Below are 12,500 nucleotides of genomic sequence, written 5' to 3'. Positions count from 1 at the left end.
GGTGCTCTACTGTACGCACCTGGACAGCTGTCAGAGCCTCTCCGGCTCCGTGGCCAAACTTCCGCCAACGTCCCCCCCTCCCCCCCTCCCTGAGGCCACCCCCCTCCCCGCCACCGGGCCCGGGGCGCATCTGTATTCCAGTCAGCGGAGGCCGGCGGAGGTAGACGGGGACGCGGGAGGACGGGTTCGTTGTAGCGCATGAAACCACGGGAATGAGGAAGGGTAGGAAACACATGCGAACACACCGGCCTCCGATTTACCACCTCCACCAGCCTCCCCTGATTCCAGCCCAGTACACCAATCCACTATACTATACTATACTAGACTATACTATACAACACCCCACTAGACTATATTATACAACACCCCGCGGTGTTTAGCGGTGACGCTATGCTAGTTAGGCCTAAACTAAACTGTTGTGTGTGTGTGTGTGTGTCTGTGTTGCTCCTATTCCTGTGTCCGTGTTTGCTCTGTGACTGCTGTTGCGGTACACAAACGCTGTGACTGCTGTTTCCTCAGACCACCCGTGTGTTTCTCATTTACCACAGGGGAGAAGATGGGTTGGGGGGGTTGGTGGTGAGGGGTGTAGTCTCCTCTGTGGGGAGGGGTGTAGTCTCCTCTGTGGGGAGGGGGGGCACCACGGTGTAGTCTCCTCTGTGGGGAGGGGGGGGCATCACGGTGTAGTCTCCTCTGTGGGGAGGGGGGGGGGCAGAGTGTAGTCTCATCTGTGGGGAGGGGGGGGCACCACGGTGTAGTCTCCTCTGTGGCGTCTGACACCCGTCAATGTCTCGCTGTTACATTTCCGTGACATGTTATATCTCAGGGAGAGCGGAGGGGGGGAGAAGGGGGGAAGAGAGGAGGGAGAGAGAAGGGGAGAAGAGAGGAGGCAGAATGAAGGGAGGGAGAGAGGAGGGAGAGAGAAGGGGGGAGAGAGGAGGGAGAGAGAAGGGGGAGAGAGGAGGGAGAGAGAAGGGGGGAAGAGAGGAGGGAGAGAGAAGGGGGGAAGAGAGGAGGGAGAGAGAAGGGGGGGAGAGAGGAGGGAGAGAGAAGGGGGGAAGAGAGGAGGGAGAACACTCAGCAGGGGGGGCTGGAGAACTGGCGAGAGAGAATGCACAGCGACTTTCACCCTGTGTGTGTGTGTGTGTGTGTGTGTGTGTGTGTGTGTGTATGCGTGTGTGTGTGTTCGTCTGTGTGTGTGTGCGTCTGTGTGTGTGTATGTGTGTGTGTGTGTGTGTGTGTGTGTGTGTGTGTGTGTGTGTGTGTGTGCGTGTGCATGTGTGTATGTGTGTGTGTGTGTGTGCGTGTGTGTATTGTTCATTCACTATGAGTAAAAGTGACTTTCCCTGTAATTACAACTCAACGGGCTGCAGTTTAGGGATTTATGGAAAATTACAAATGTTGCATAGAGACAAAGTGGCTATCAGCATGAAGAATACTAAATGCCCACACAGTATCAAAAAGGCTACTTTTGTGTTCGCTGTATGACACTGTTATGTAGGATTATTAATAATAGTACACTATTACCCTTGTGTGCGTGCATGCGTACATGTATGTGTGTGTGTGTGTATCTAGAGCATGCCTATGAGCAACCAAACAGAAACATAAATATTCTAAAACATACCAAAACATGAACAGAAGAAGTTAGCGCTCCTTGATTTCCTTCGCCATGGACCGGTAGTCTATCAAGCTCCATCCACATGGTTGTTAAATCTTTCAGCAGCCAGATGGTTTTAGAGACACGATTTCTCTCCGAGCGGAGGAGGAGGCAGGAGGCATCCTTCTCTCCGGTGACTGTCCCCCCCGCCCCCCCCCCCCCACACACACACACACACACACCTCGTTTATAAATTCATCCACATCCCTGGTTTAATCCCAGTGGTGGGTCAACCCTGACGGATGCCCTCTGAGGCTGGCAAAGGGGCGCAATTAGCGACTCCGTGAGCGGCGGAGACTCTACGAGCAGGACGGGGATGAGCTCAGAGAGAGAGAGAATCCCCCCCCCCCTCTTTTTTTAACGCGCTGCTAAACACAGTTAAAGCCCACCGTCAACACATCCCTTGGCGTTCTCTCACAGAGTAACTTTTTTTTTTTATTATTCAAATGCTCTTTAAGGAAGGGAAGGGGAAAAAAAAGAGAGAGAGAGAGAGAGAGAGAGAGAGAGAGAGAGAGAGAGAGAGAGAGAGAGAAAGAGCCCTCCGGCCTCTGAGCTTGGCAAATTTGAAGGATAAAAGAAACAACTTGTTTTGCAAGAAAGCGCCAGAAAATGTTCCAAGTTATTATTTTTTTCTTTCCCGGTGTTGTATTTGCATCTTTAATGTGTAACATGTGCCTCATGGCTGAGCGCTCGTCCTCCCCTTGTCTCAGTACAGTAGATAGGGCTTCGGCTCGACTCCCCTCTACTGACTTCTCTCTGTATGCTGGGGCAGGTTTGATCTGGCCACGCGGGCCGTGCCTTGTAGGGGACCCTGCTCTACTGCTCCATAGAGACTGTCCTTGTCTCCTAGCTATCTACAATCGGGAGAATGCTAAGACCAAACACACACACACACACGCACACACACACCACCCACACACACACACACACACACACACACACACACACACACACACACCACACACACACACACACACACACACACACACACACACACACACACACACACACACACATACACCCAAACACACACATTTGACCTCTTTCCTTTCCACACATTATTATTACAGCTTTTCCTTTTATCAAATGGGTTTATCAAACTAGTCATTTTGACCAGGTCATATCAATTCCGTTTTTTCAGCGAACAACGACGACTCCACTAGGCCTTCTATAAAAGGGACGTTTTTGGGGGACCGTTTGAAAAAAAAGAATAATTCTAATGCAGAAAAAAGAACAAATTAATTGACATTTGATGTCATTGCCTCCACAAGCGTGTGCAGCGGGAGTGCATCTGATCAATGCAGGGCCACATCCCCCAGAGACCAGACACATGAAACAGTTCAGGCCAGGCCTTTAAAAGGCTGGCGTATTGATTGAATCCTTTACCAAAGGTTTTTTTCTTTTTGGTTTATCTCTGAGGGCTGGAGTCGGCTGGTGTGGGCTGCTCTGTGCAGATGGCATGGTGGAGGGCCATGACGGCGAGGAGGGGGAGGGGGGTAAAAGAGAGACTTACCCCTGGCAGAGTTTTCTGTTCATGGAGTGCGTTCTGGGCTTTGATGGCCGACTCACGGGCGCAGTAGGTGAGGAATGCACAGCCTGCGGGGGAAAAAACACAGAGACGGGGGGGGAGATATTTAAATGTTAGTGTCCCTGAACACTGAGTACTGAACACAAACAACAACAAGAAAAAACCGAACACAAACACCAACGGGACTCCACTAAACTTAGACGCGTTAGCGACATTAGCTCGGTCGCAGAACAATCGAGAAAATGGACTCTGAAGCCCTATAGCCCTAGTTACTGAGCACTCACTAATACAAGCCTATATTCAGCATCACTGAACTGTGTTCGATAGCACCCACCTCCCTCCTGCCCCCCCCCCCCCTCCCCACACACACACACACACACACACACACACACACACACACACTCTACTCGGTCCCCATCAACTTCACTTAGACTCAAGTCCCTTGTCAGTCATGAAAAACAACACTCCGCGAAAGAGGAAGTGTCCCTCCCGATGAGGAGGCTGCATGACCAGGGCCGTCGGGGACACTTCTAGCGGACAGTCTAAATGCACAGAAAGTCTATTTTTTTCTCGGGCGGGCGGTGAGTGGGCAGGCGGGGAGTGGGCAGGTGGGTAGCCGAGGGGGCTCTGCAAAGCAAGGCTGCTGCTGGACGCTTTCTTTATCTCTCTCTCTTTCATTTCTCTCTCTCTCTTTCTCTCTGTTTCTCTCTCTATGTCACTTTCTCCCTCTCTCCCTCTCCTCCCTTCTCTCTCCCCCTTATCTCTCTATCCCCCCACTCTCTCTCAATCTCTCCCCCCCTCTCTCTCCACCCTAGCCCCCTCTCTCTCTCTCCACCCCTGCCCCTGCTCTCTCTCTCTCCACTCCCCCCCTTTCTCTCTCCATCCACCCCCCTCTGTCTCTCCACCCCCCCCCCCCCACCCTCTCTCTCTCTCTCCACCCCCGCCCCGTAGTTCAGCCTCTCTCCTTGTCCAGAGCTCCTAGCATGCTGCCGCGCTACACAACGCTGAGCCCTTCTGACAGCAGCAGAGACGGCGAGAGAGAGCAGGGCCGCAGGAGGGAGAAAGGGTGAGAGAACGCTGTGCAGACGGAGGGAGGGAGGGAGGGAGAGAGCGAGGGAGCGAGGGAGAGAGGTGGGGGGGCAGGAGGGGGAGGAGGGGGAGGAGGGGGAGGCATCAAGCCCCAGGGCTCCCTGAACACAGAGTGAATGCCCAGCCACGCGACCCCAGGTGACTAGCACACACACACACACACACACACGCACACACACAAACAAACACACACACACACACACACAATCTCCATCTCTCTGGCTCTGTCTCTCTCTGTCTGTCTCTTTCTCTCTCTCTCACGCACACACACACAAACACACACACGCACACATACACAAACACACACACAAACACACACACACGCACACACACTCCCTCCAGCACCCTGGCGGCCAAATAAAGAGCAGGTACAAAGCCAAGAGATAGATGAGAAGGGTGAGAGAGAGGGGGGCGAGGGGGGCGGGGGGGGGGGGAGGGGGTACACTAGCAGGGGTATTGAAGCAATCATTTCCCCCTGACTGTCTGAATAAATAGATTTGGTTCTGTTATATTAATGAGGTTCATGTGGGTTACCACACACGCACGATCATATTTCTGCCATTCTGAAGATGGTTTATTCGACCACATCACCACTTTGGATCATATTTCAACGGAAAATGTATTCAGTGGGCGGTGATGAATTAGGTGTCTTTATGGAGACAGTATTCCTATTCGTTCCCCATGTTGCATATTATCATATCAATTTTAGCCATCCATAAATTGACCAACTCACTCAACGCCCGAGCACACCTGATAATGACATGTATGTGTTTCTCACTCCATACTTGTTCTGCTCTATATAGACTTTCTGTGACTGTGATATCTTTCTGTGAATGCATGTTCATGTTATGCCTTGTAGATAAGCTCTCTGTATGGCAGTAACCTTTCGTAACAGCAGAGCGACGCGTCGGAAGTGATCCATCGATCGTGACGTAGCGTAGCGTCATTAGCTAGGCCTGCGGCTCTCTGCGGGTTCACCGGCCCAGCGAGGGAGAGTCTGTCGGTCTGGGGTCACGACCTCTCAGTTGCATGACTGTAGCGCTTTGGTGTCACGGTGCGTCTCTCTGCACACCACCCATTGTCCCGCCGATACCTGACCTAACGATCCCCGATAGCCACCCAGCAAATCAATCAATCCTGATTCCTGACGCTCTTTTTTCCCCTGCATCAGTTATCCATATCTGGCTGAGGCAAAGTGGATTTCCCTGGGTTGACGATGGTGCCGAAAATTGGGCCGTTTTCGGATTGCTGTTCTGTTAAATTGTGTTGTGCTGTTTGGTTTATTTGATAAACGCCGGGGCCGTATCTGTCAGTGAGCAGTGAGTATTTTGCATATTACAAATCACAAACACAGCGCAAATTGGATTTATGCCTTAATGTGTAACACATACGGCATTGTGAATAAATTAATAACAACCAACAATTGCCAGCAAACAAAAGAGAGACATGAACTCCATTTAAATAGCATTTTCTATTTTCTTTTAAAGTATGGCTTAATAAGAAATTCGCAGGCCATGGGCGAAAAAAAGGGCTTTAACAACTTTATAATTGGAATCCAAACACGTACAAATTGCCGGCGTTGCGTTGCATACCAAGTGAGTAACTCTGTCTCCCGGCATGATGAAATAGTTTGAAATACGACAAAAGCGGAGAGCGGCCCTGTAACCGGAGGATCCCTGCTGACACAGCGCTGGGGACGCCAGCGTGGGGATATGATCCGCTGCATCATTTGATAGCAATCTAAAACAGCCTTATCTCCTCTACACTGATTTTTCCCAGTGAAGAACCCTCCTCCTCAACTCTACTATGGTGTGTGTGTACTCCTCTCCCTGACAAGTCGCGCTGCCTCAGCTGGGACACACGGGGGGCCGCAGTGCTGATCAGGCAAAGGGGGATGGATGTGTGTGTGTGTGTGTGTGTGTGTGTGTGTGTGTGCGTGTGTGCGTGTGTGCGTGTGTGTGGGTATGTCTTATTCGAGTGTGTGTGTCTAGGAGGGGCATGGAGGTGACTCTCTCTCGGTCTCCAGCGAGTTGAAATGGCCTGTAATTAAAGAGCCAACATAGAGGGGGCGGGGGGCGGGGGGGGGGGGGGGTGGCGAGGGGGGGTGTGGGGGGAGGTGGGGAGGTCTGTGCTCCCCTGGCTTCATCCCCTGGCCACCACCGCAGCCATTTGCTGGGTTATTTACTGCCGAGCGGGCCCTCCATTACTAGTGCGGGAGGGAGCGTGTGTCTGGTCCCGCACCTTTGGCCCTAATCTGTGAGAAGTGGGTAATTCCTGCTAAGTGTAGAGAGGTGCTGTTGGTAAATCAATGACCGTGGACCCCTCTCTCTCCTCGTGCTTTTAGAATCAGCACTTATTCTAAGAGCCTACAACACCCTGCAGTACCTGATGTCACATACACGCACACACCCACACACACACACACACACACACACACACACACACACACACAGATGGAAATAGACACAGACACGTTGACATAAGCACACACACACACACCCAGCCACACAGGCAAACACAAACATATCCATCCACGGGCGCTCACACACACACACACACACACACACACACACACACACACACACACACACACACACACACACACCACACATACGCCACCACCTCTCCCTTCCCATGTCTTTGCCCCAGAGGAGCCTGAGCCCCCAGTGTAATGAAAAAGCGTGAACTTCCCCTCGCTGTGGCATTTACTTCACCAAAAAAGTGTGAAGGAAGCAGAAAACGGAGCCAGCCCTGGCACCAGTCTCACCGCTCTCTCCCCCCTCTCCTCCCCCCCTCTCCCCCTCCTCTCCCCCCCCTCCTCTACCCCCTCACACATCATTTGCACTCTGTGGAAAATGTCATCGCCGAAGGTAGATTACTTGCTTACTTCATTTACTGCTGCAAGGGGCTTGGAGGAAATGATAGCGCTTTTTCGGAGGGGGTGGGGGTGGGGGGAGGGTGAGTGGTGAGGGGTGGGAGTGGGGGTGGGGGTGGGGGGGCGACGCTGAAATCCACATCATCAGCAGCACTGATACAATGTGATTATGACCTGAACCGACGATGCCGTGCTGGGGATGGGTCCTGCTGGATGCTGCAGATTGACTAGCGGAAGGTAATCAGACAGGTCTCAGAGCAGTCCTTACGGCTCTTAATCACTCCCTCACCTCGGTAACCCCTGACAGACACACAGTCGAGACGCACACACACACACACACACATACAGACACACACACAACCACACAACCGCCGCCGCCGCAACCACTGACCGATTGCTCTTCCGGAAATTGAAAAAAACAGAATAATACTCAGGAGGAGCGCCAGTCCTTCCCAAAGTGCTCTCACTCATTGTTCCCGACAACAATATTTTCCCTGCCCCTAGACCTAATTGGCTTGTAATGAGTGCTGTAATATAAGCAGTACTCTAGCGAAACCTGTAAACCTTAATTAAGTCAGGCAACTTAAAGTGAGCCTGTGAGCTATCGAGGCTCCGGCTCCCTACTGCACCCTGGGTAGGGACCGCACTCTTAGACAGAGGAAAAGGTTCAACCAGATAGAAGGTTCTACAGGTAGAAATATATGTTTTTTTTAATTTAAAGAAATACCGTGGGAGACTTGAGTCTGAGAGAGAGCGGCAGAGGTAAGAACCTCCTCTCCCAACATACCCCTTCCCGGAACCTGCGGTCCGCAGACATGGGAACCTGCTGTCCACCCCCCCGCACCAACCTACGGACCTTTAGGGACAGAGAGCCTTCAGCGTGGCCGCACCTACCCTCTGGAACTCCCTCCCCATAGTGATCCGCAACGCCCCCCCCCCCCCACCCTGGACTCCTTCAAACCCATCTGTTCACCAAGGCCTTTGGCCCCTAGTCAATGTTTCTGTTTTGCTTTGTTTGTTTTCTGTTTAGTCTGTCTGACCATTCCCCTTTAGAATTGATTGATTGATTGATTGATTGAGAATGTTTATTTTGGTCCCCTATACAATTCACAATACAGATATAAGAAAATGTGCATAGTCACAATTTATAACATCAGGACCAAAAAGGTGTAGGCTGAAGCCGTGGCTTATTGCGCCTACCCTTGTTACATGTATGCATGTCCCCCCATGAATGCATAATCAAAACATTGAAACTTTTATAAACAAAAATGTCACTTACGCATGTCAACAAAAAGTTCAAAAAATATATATATTTGGGAAAGCGTCCTTGGGTTTATTATTATTATTATTATTATTATTATTATTATTATATTAAGAAGGCCTTAACCACCCTGACGGAGAGAGAATCCCTGGACCCTCCTCTCCTCTAACTGGACCCTATTCTCCTCTGTGACCCTCTGAAGGAGACCACACCATTGATCTGCTGCCCTGCTCGCTCGTACACTATCAAGGCCTTCCGAGCATGACTCCAACAGATCCATAGGAAACGCCTCTTGAAGGACACTACAGGTCCGACATAGTGGTGTGTGTGTGTGTGCGTGTGTGTGTGTGTGTGTGTGTGTGTGTGTGAGTGTGTGTGTGTGTGTGTATGTACAGTGTACAGTGTGTACTGCGTGGCCGGGCGCATAATGAGGGTGACAGACGCAATAAAATGTAACGATTCCCTCTGAAAGGCTGTGTCTCTGTGTGTGTGTGTGTGTGTGTGTGTGTGTGTGTGTGTTTGTGTGTGTGTGTGTGTATGTGTGTGTGTGTGTGTTTGTGTGTGTGTGTGTGTGTGTCTGTGTGTGTGCACGCGCGTGCGTTCCGTGCGTGTGTGTGTGTGTGTGTGTGGTGATGGGGGGGGGGATCAATACTGTAGAAGTAGTAGTAGTAGACAGCCAAGTGCAACACAGCTGAGAAATAGCTTTTGACAAATTAACACTCGGCCAGAGTCTATTCAGTAGTGTGGTCGGTTCGACAGCTACAGTTGGGCAGTGACTCTAAAACAACAGGGCCAGAAACACTCCCCAACAGCCAATATTGCAGTGGGGGCCTCTGGCACCTAGAGTATTGTAGATGTTGCCCGGTGCAAAGGGGAAGTCTCCCTGCGTGCTTTAAGCCACTGCCAGCAGCACTATAAATACATCTAGTGGCCAGCATCCCTGATGAGGAGACTAATTGACACCGCTAATGGATGAGGTTTCACTGTGCAGTAAATACAGTGAGAGTGTGTGTCTGTGTGTGTGAAGTGTGCGTGTGTGTGTGTGTGTGTGTGCGTGTGTGTGTGTGTCTGTGTGTGTGTGCGTGTGTGTGTGTGTGTGTGTGTGTGTGTGTGTGTGCGTGTGTGTGTGTGTGTGTGTGCGCGTGTGTGCGCGTGTGCGCGTGTGCGCGTGTGTGTGTTCTCGCCTTTACGATGGCTAAGACTGAGGGGCGCAGGGTTTAAGACTCACATCTGATCTGATGGAGGGCAATGGGAGTTTACCTGCCAAGTCAATGTCCCCCCCTCTCCCTCTTAGCCTCCTCCACAGCCTAGGGATTTACACAGAAATCAATGAGAAGTTCTCTCTCTCTCTCTCCCAGCCCCTGTCAAGGTCAGAAAACTGCATCTCTTCCTCTTCATGTACTATAACAACCCCCTTGAAAAATAAACATGCCCTGACCAAACCGGAGGAAAAGGACACCAAATAAAAAAGATAGCATACAGGTACGCTAGCAGCAACAGCCTCTAAAACCGAACGTGTGATAAAAAAAACAAGGTCTTCATTTAGTTTGGCAGAATTGGCGTTTATGACGGTATATTCATACTTTTACTGACCTATTTTAAAAGAGTGTCAGCGTTTGAACCTGGAGTCAGATCAAATTGATCACAGTTAATTCACATTTAGTCAGACTGGCGAGCCTCTGAGAGCCAGATCCACTTTTCGGCTCCTTTCATTTTACAAATTGAAAGGTGTCTTTTAAAGACGGAGCTTCAAAGCTCCACTGGTTGACAGGATGGGGGTGATAGAGAGAGGGGAAAGAGAGAAAGTCATCCTCCCATCTCTCATCATGCACTTGATTTTTGCATCTACTCTTATTCAGGGCTGCATTCAGAGGAAAATACTGATTGCACATGGATCTTGATTCCTCATCACAGACGTGTAATGAGGTCTTCCCGTCGCATGCTTTGAGCATGGAGCCCATTTTTCATTCTGATTTTCTCTAGGTGCTACATGACAAATATTACAGATTTGTTGTGTTCTCAGAGTTGCTTGGTGCCTTGCTTTTCACCACTGGGCGAGATTGTAATGATCATCATTAACAAAGGTGGTCTTACGTTATTAGCAGGTGGGATCCAGTTAATTGTATTGATGTGTTTGATGGTGACGGCGATGGCTGACATTAAGGTTCCAAAAATGTCTTTTTGGTCCCTTGAAGACCAACCCCTGGGACTGTGAATGAGAGGGACAACCTCTCTAGTAGAGGCAGGGGACGCTTGTCAGAACTCTTGGGATGTGTGAAGCCAAAAAACTAGCCAACAAATAATCTGTTAGTGATTATTCTGAGAAGTCAAATGAATTAAAGGGATGGTTCAGCCCTATTTTCATGTGAGAGGAAATATCAATATGTTACCCCGAGTTGTCCTCATACAGAGGGCCAGCAGTGAGAGCTCCTCTCTGCTTCTCCATTCTCCACTGTGCTTCTGCATCAGAGGCTAATAGCTAGTTGTACCCTCTCCAATAGACAGGATTCCGATGGAACTTAAATTAGCTAAATTAGTTTAATTTACATGCCAAAGTCTCCTCAGAGAAATGTCAAACAAAGTTTAGCCGCGAGTTTACGCTTGAAAGGATTTTTTGATATGCATTCTATTGAAAATAAAGCCCTTGCGGCTTAATCGATTTGCTCAGAACTGGAACTATTTCCTCTTCGCAGACTTACAGAGCCTCTTTATTTCGATTTCACCAGCCAAGCACTCCCCTTACAGTGCAAGGCACTCCACAGAGAGTGATTACTAGCTGTGAACAAAAGGTTGCCAGGATCCTAATGGAATTCAGGAAGTACATGTGACAAACCCATCATTGCATATTATTGCAAAACAGCATCAACAGGTGTGTCTAGTATATAGCCACGACAAAATTGTGTTTGAAGTTTCTCTGAGGGAGATTTTAGCAATTTAAATGATGCTGACTTAAGTTCTGTCAGAATCCGGGTAGCTAGCGGAGAAGCTAGTGGGGAGAACCAGGGAAGCTTTCACTACCGGCCCACTGTAGGAGTACAACTCATAAGATGATTTTTCTCCTACACATTAAAATAGGCTGCACCATCCCTTTAAAGCCAGCTTTATCATTGAGTTGTCAAATATGGAAAGGGTGCCATTTTGCAACTCACCATAATGTGTTGCCTATATCCCATTGCAGTGAATAAAAACTTCAGTGAATATCTCATATCTATCTATCTAACGCTGCTAAAATGAACAACCCACACTTTCTTTTTCTCCCATCTGTAGCTGTACTATCCACCGTTCTGTGTTTAATATATCTGCACCATTCCAAAGTAATTACTGAATGTATGTTGCCCTGCTGCAACGCACTGAAGTGATCTCCAATCAAAAGCACCCAGGCAGCCATTAAGAACAGCGTGTCCCAGGATGTCTATCCCCAGCAGCAGAAGCACACGGTGTGTTCCCATTATACTGTTAGAATTTAGACAACAGACATGATTCCCATTCTCAAATTGGTCTGAGGGGCCTGTGTTTGTTTCATGAATTCTATTTATATATATATATGGTTACCACTCCTTCGTTGGGATGGAGAGGACGGGGCAGAGAAGAGGGGAACAAAGCTGGTTGTGAGGGGGAGACCGAGACCCCCACAGTGGACTACAGCTGCTCCCCCAGCCCCGTCCCCCCTCTGTCCCCCCTCCCTCCCTCCCCAGTATGGGAGCAGTCTTTAGGGGGAGGCTGGCAGGCAATCAGTGATGTCATGCCAACAGCGCAGTGATGGCAGCTTAACCTATTTTCGGAAATACCACAGATTTTCTATTTATAACCATGCTGAGCAGCTAGCATCTCCACATTAGCCCTCGTGGACCCAATATATTCATAGACATTTTCCATCATAATGTGTGTCTTGCTCCATTGTTGGTCTACGTTGAATATTCATCTGTTATTCAGGACAGTGGAAATCCTATGAGAATTGTAATATCATCAGTAGTAAGTACTAACATCAACACCATTAGCAGTAGCACGCCTGTAGTAGTAATAGTTATTCTTCATGATGGCAGCAGTGATTATTTTACCTAAAGTAACAACACCAGATGACTACATAATACCT

At 49.5% G+C, this 12,500-nt stretch overlaps 1 protein-coding gene across 1 annotated transcript in view; it reads right to left on the bottom strand.

Moving 5' to 3' along the window:
* Positions 1 to 12,500, bottom strand: part of celf5a (cugbp, Elav-like family member 5a) — a gene marked incomplete at both ends in the record, with an annotated part of 111,410 nt that overhangs the window by 88,532 nt on the left and 10,378 nt on the right. Inside the window, one exon of the mRNA XM_080535445.1 lies at positions 3,168 to 3,250. Coding sequence (XP_080391571.1) covers positions 3,168 to 3,250 — 83 coding nt within the window. The remainder of the gene's footprint in view (positions 1 to 3,167; positions 3,251 to 12,500) is intronic.

This window comes from Nansenia antarctica (assembly GCF_963989245.1).
Source record: "Nansenia antarctica genome assembly, chromosome: 7".
Taxonomy (NCBI): Eukaryota; Metazoa; Chordata; class Actinopteri; order Argentiniformes; family Microstomatidae; genus Nansenia; species Nansenia antarctica.
The sequence above is the reverse complement of the archived record's forward strand: the minus strand, read 5'-3'. Positions and strand labels throughout refer to the sequence as shown.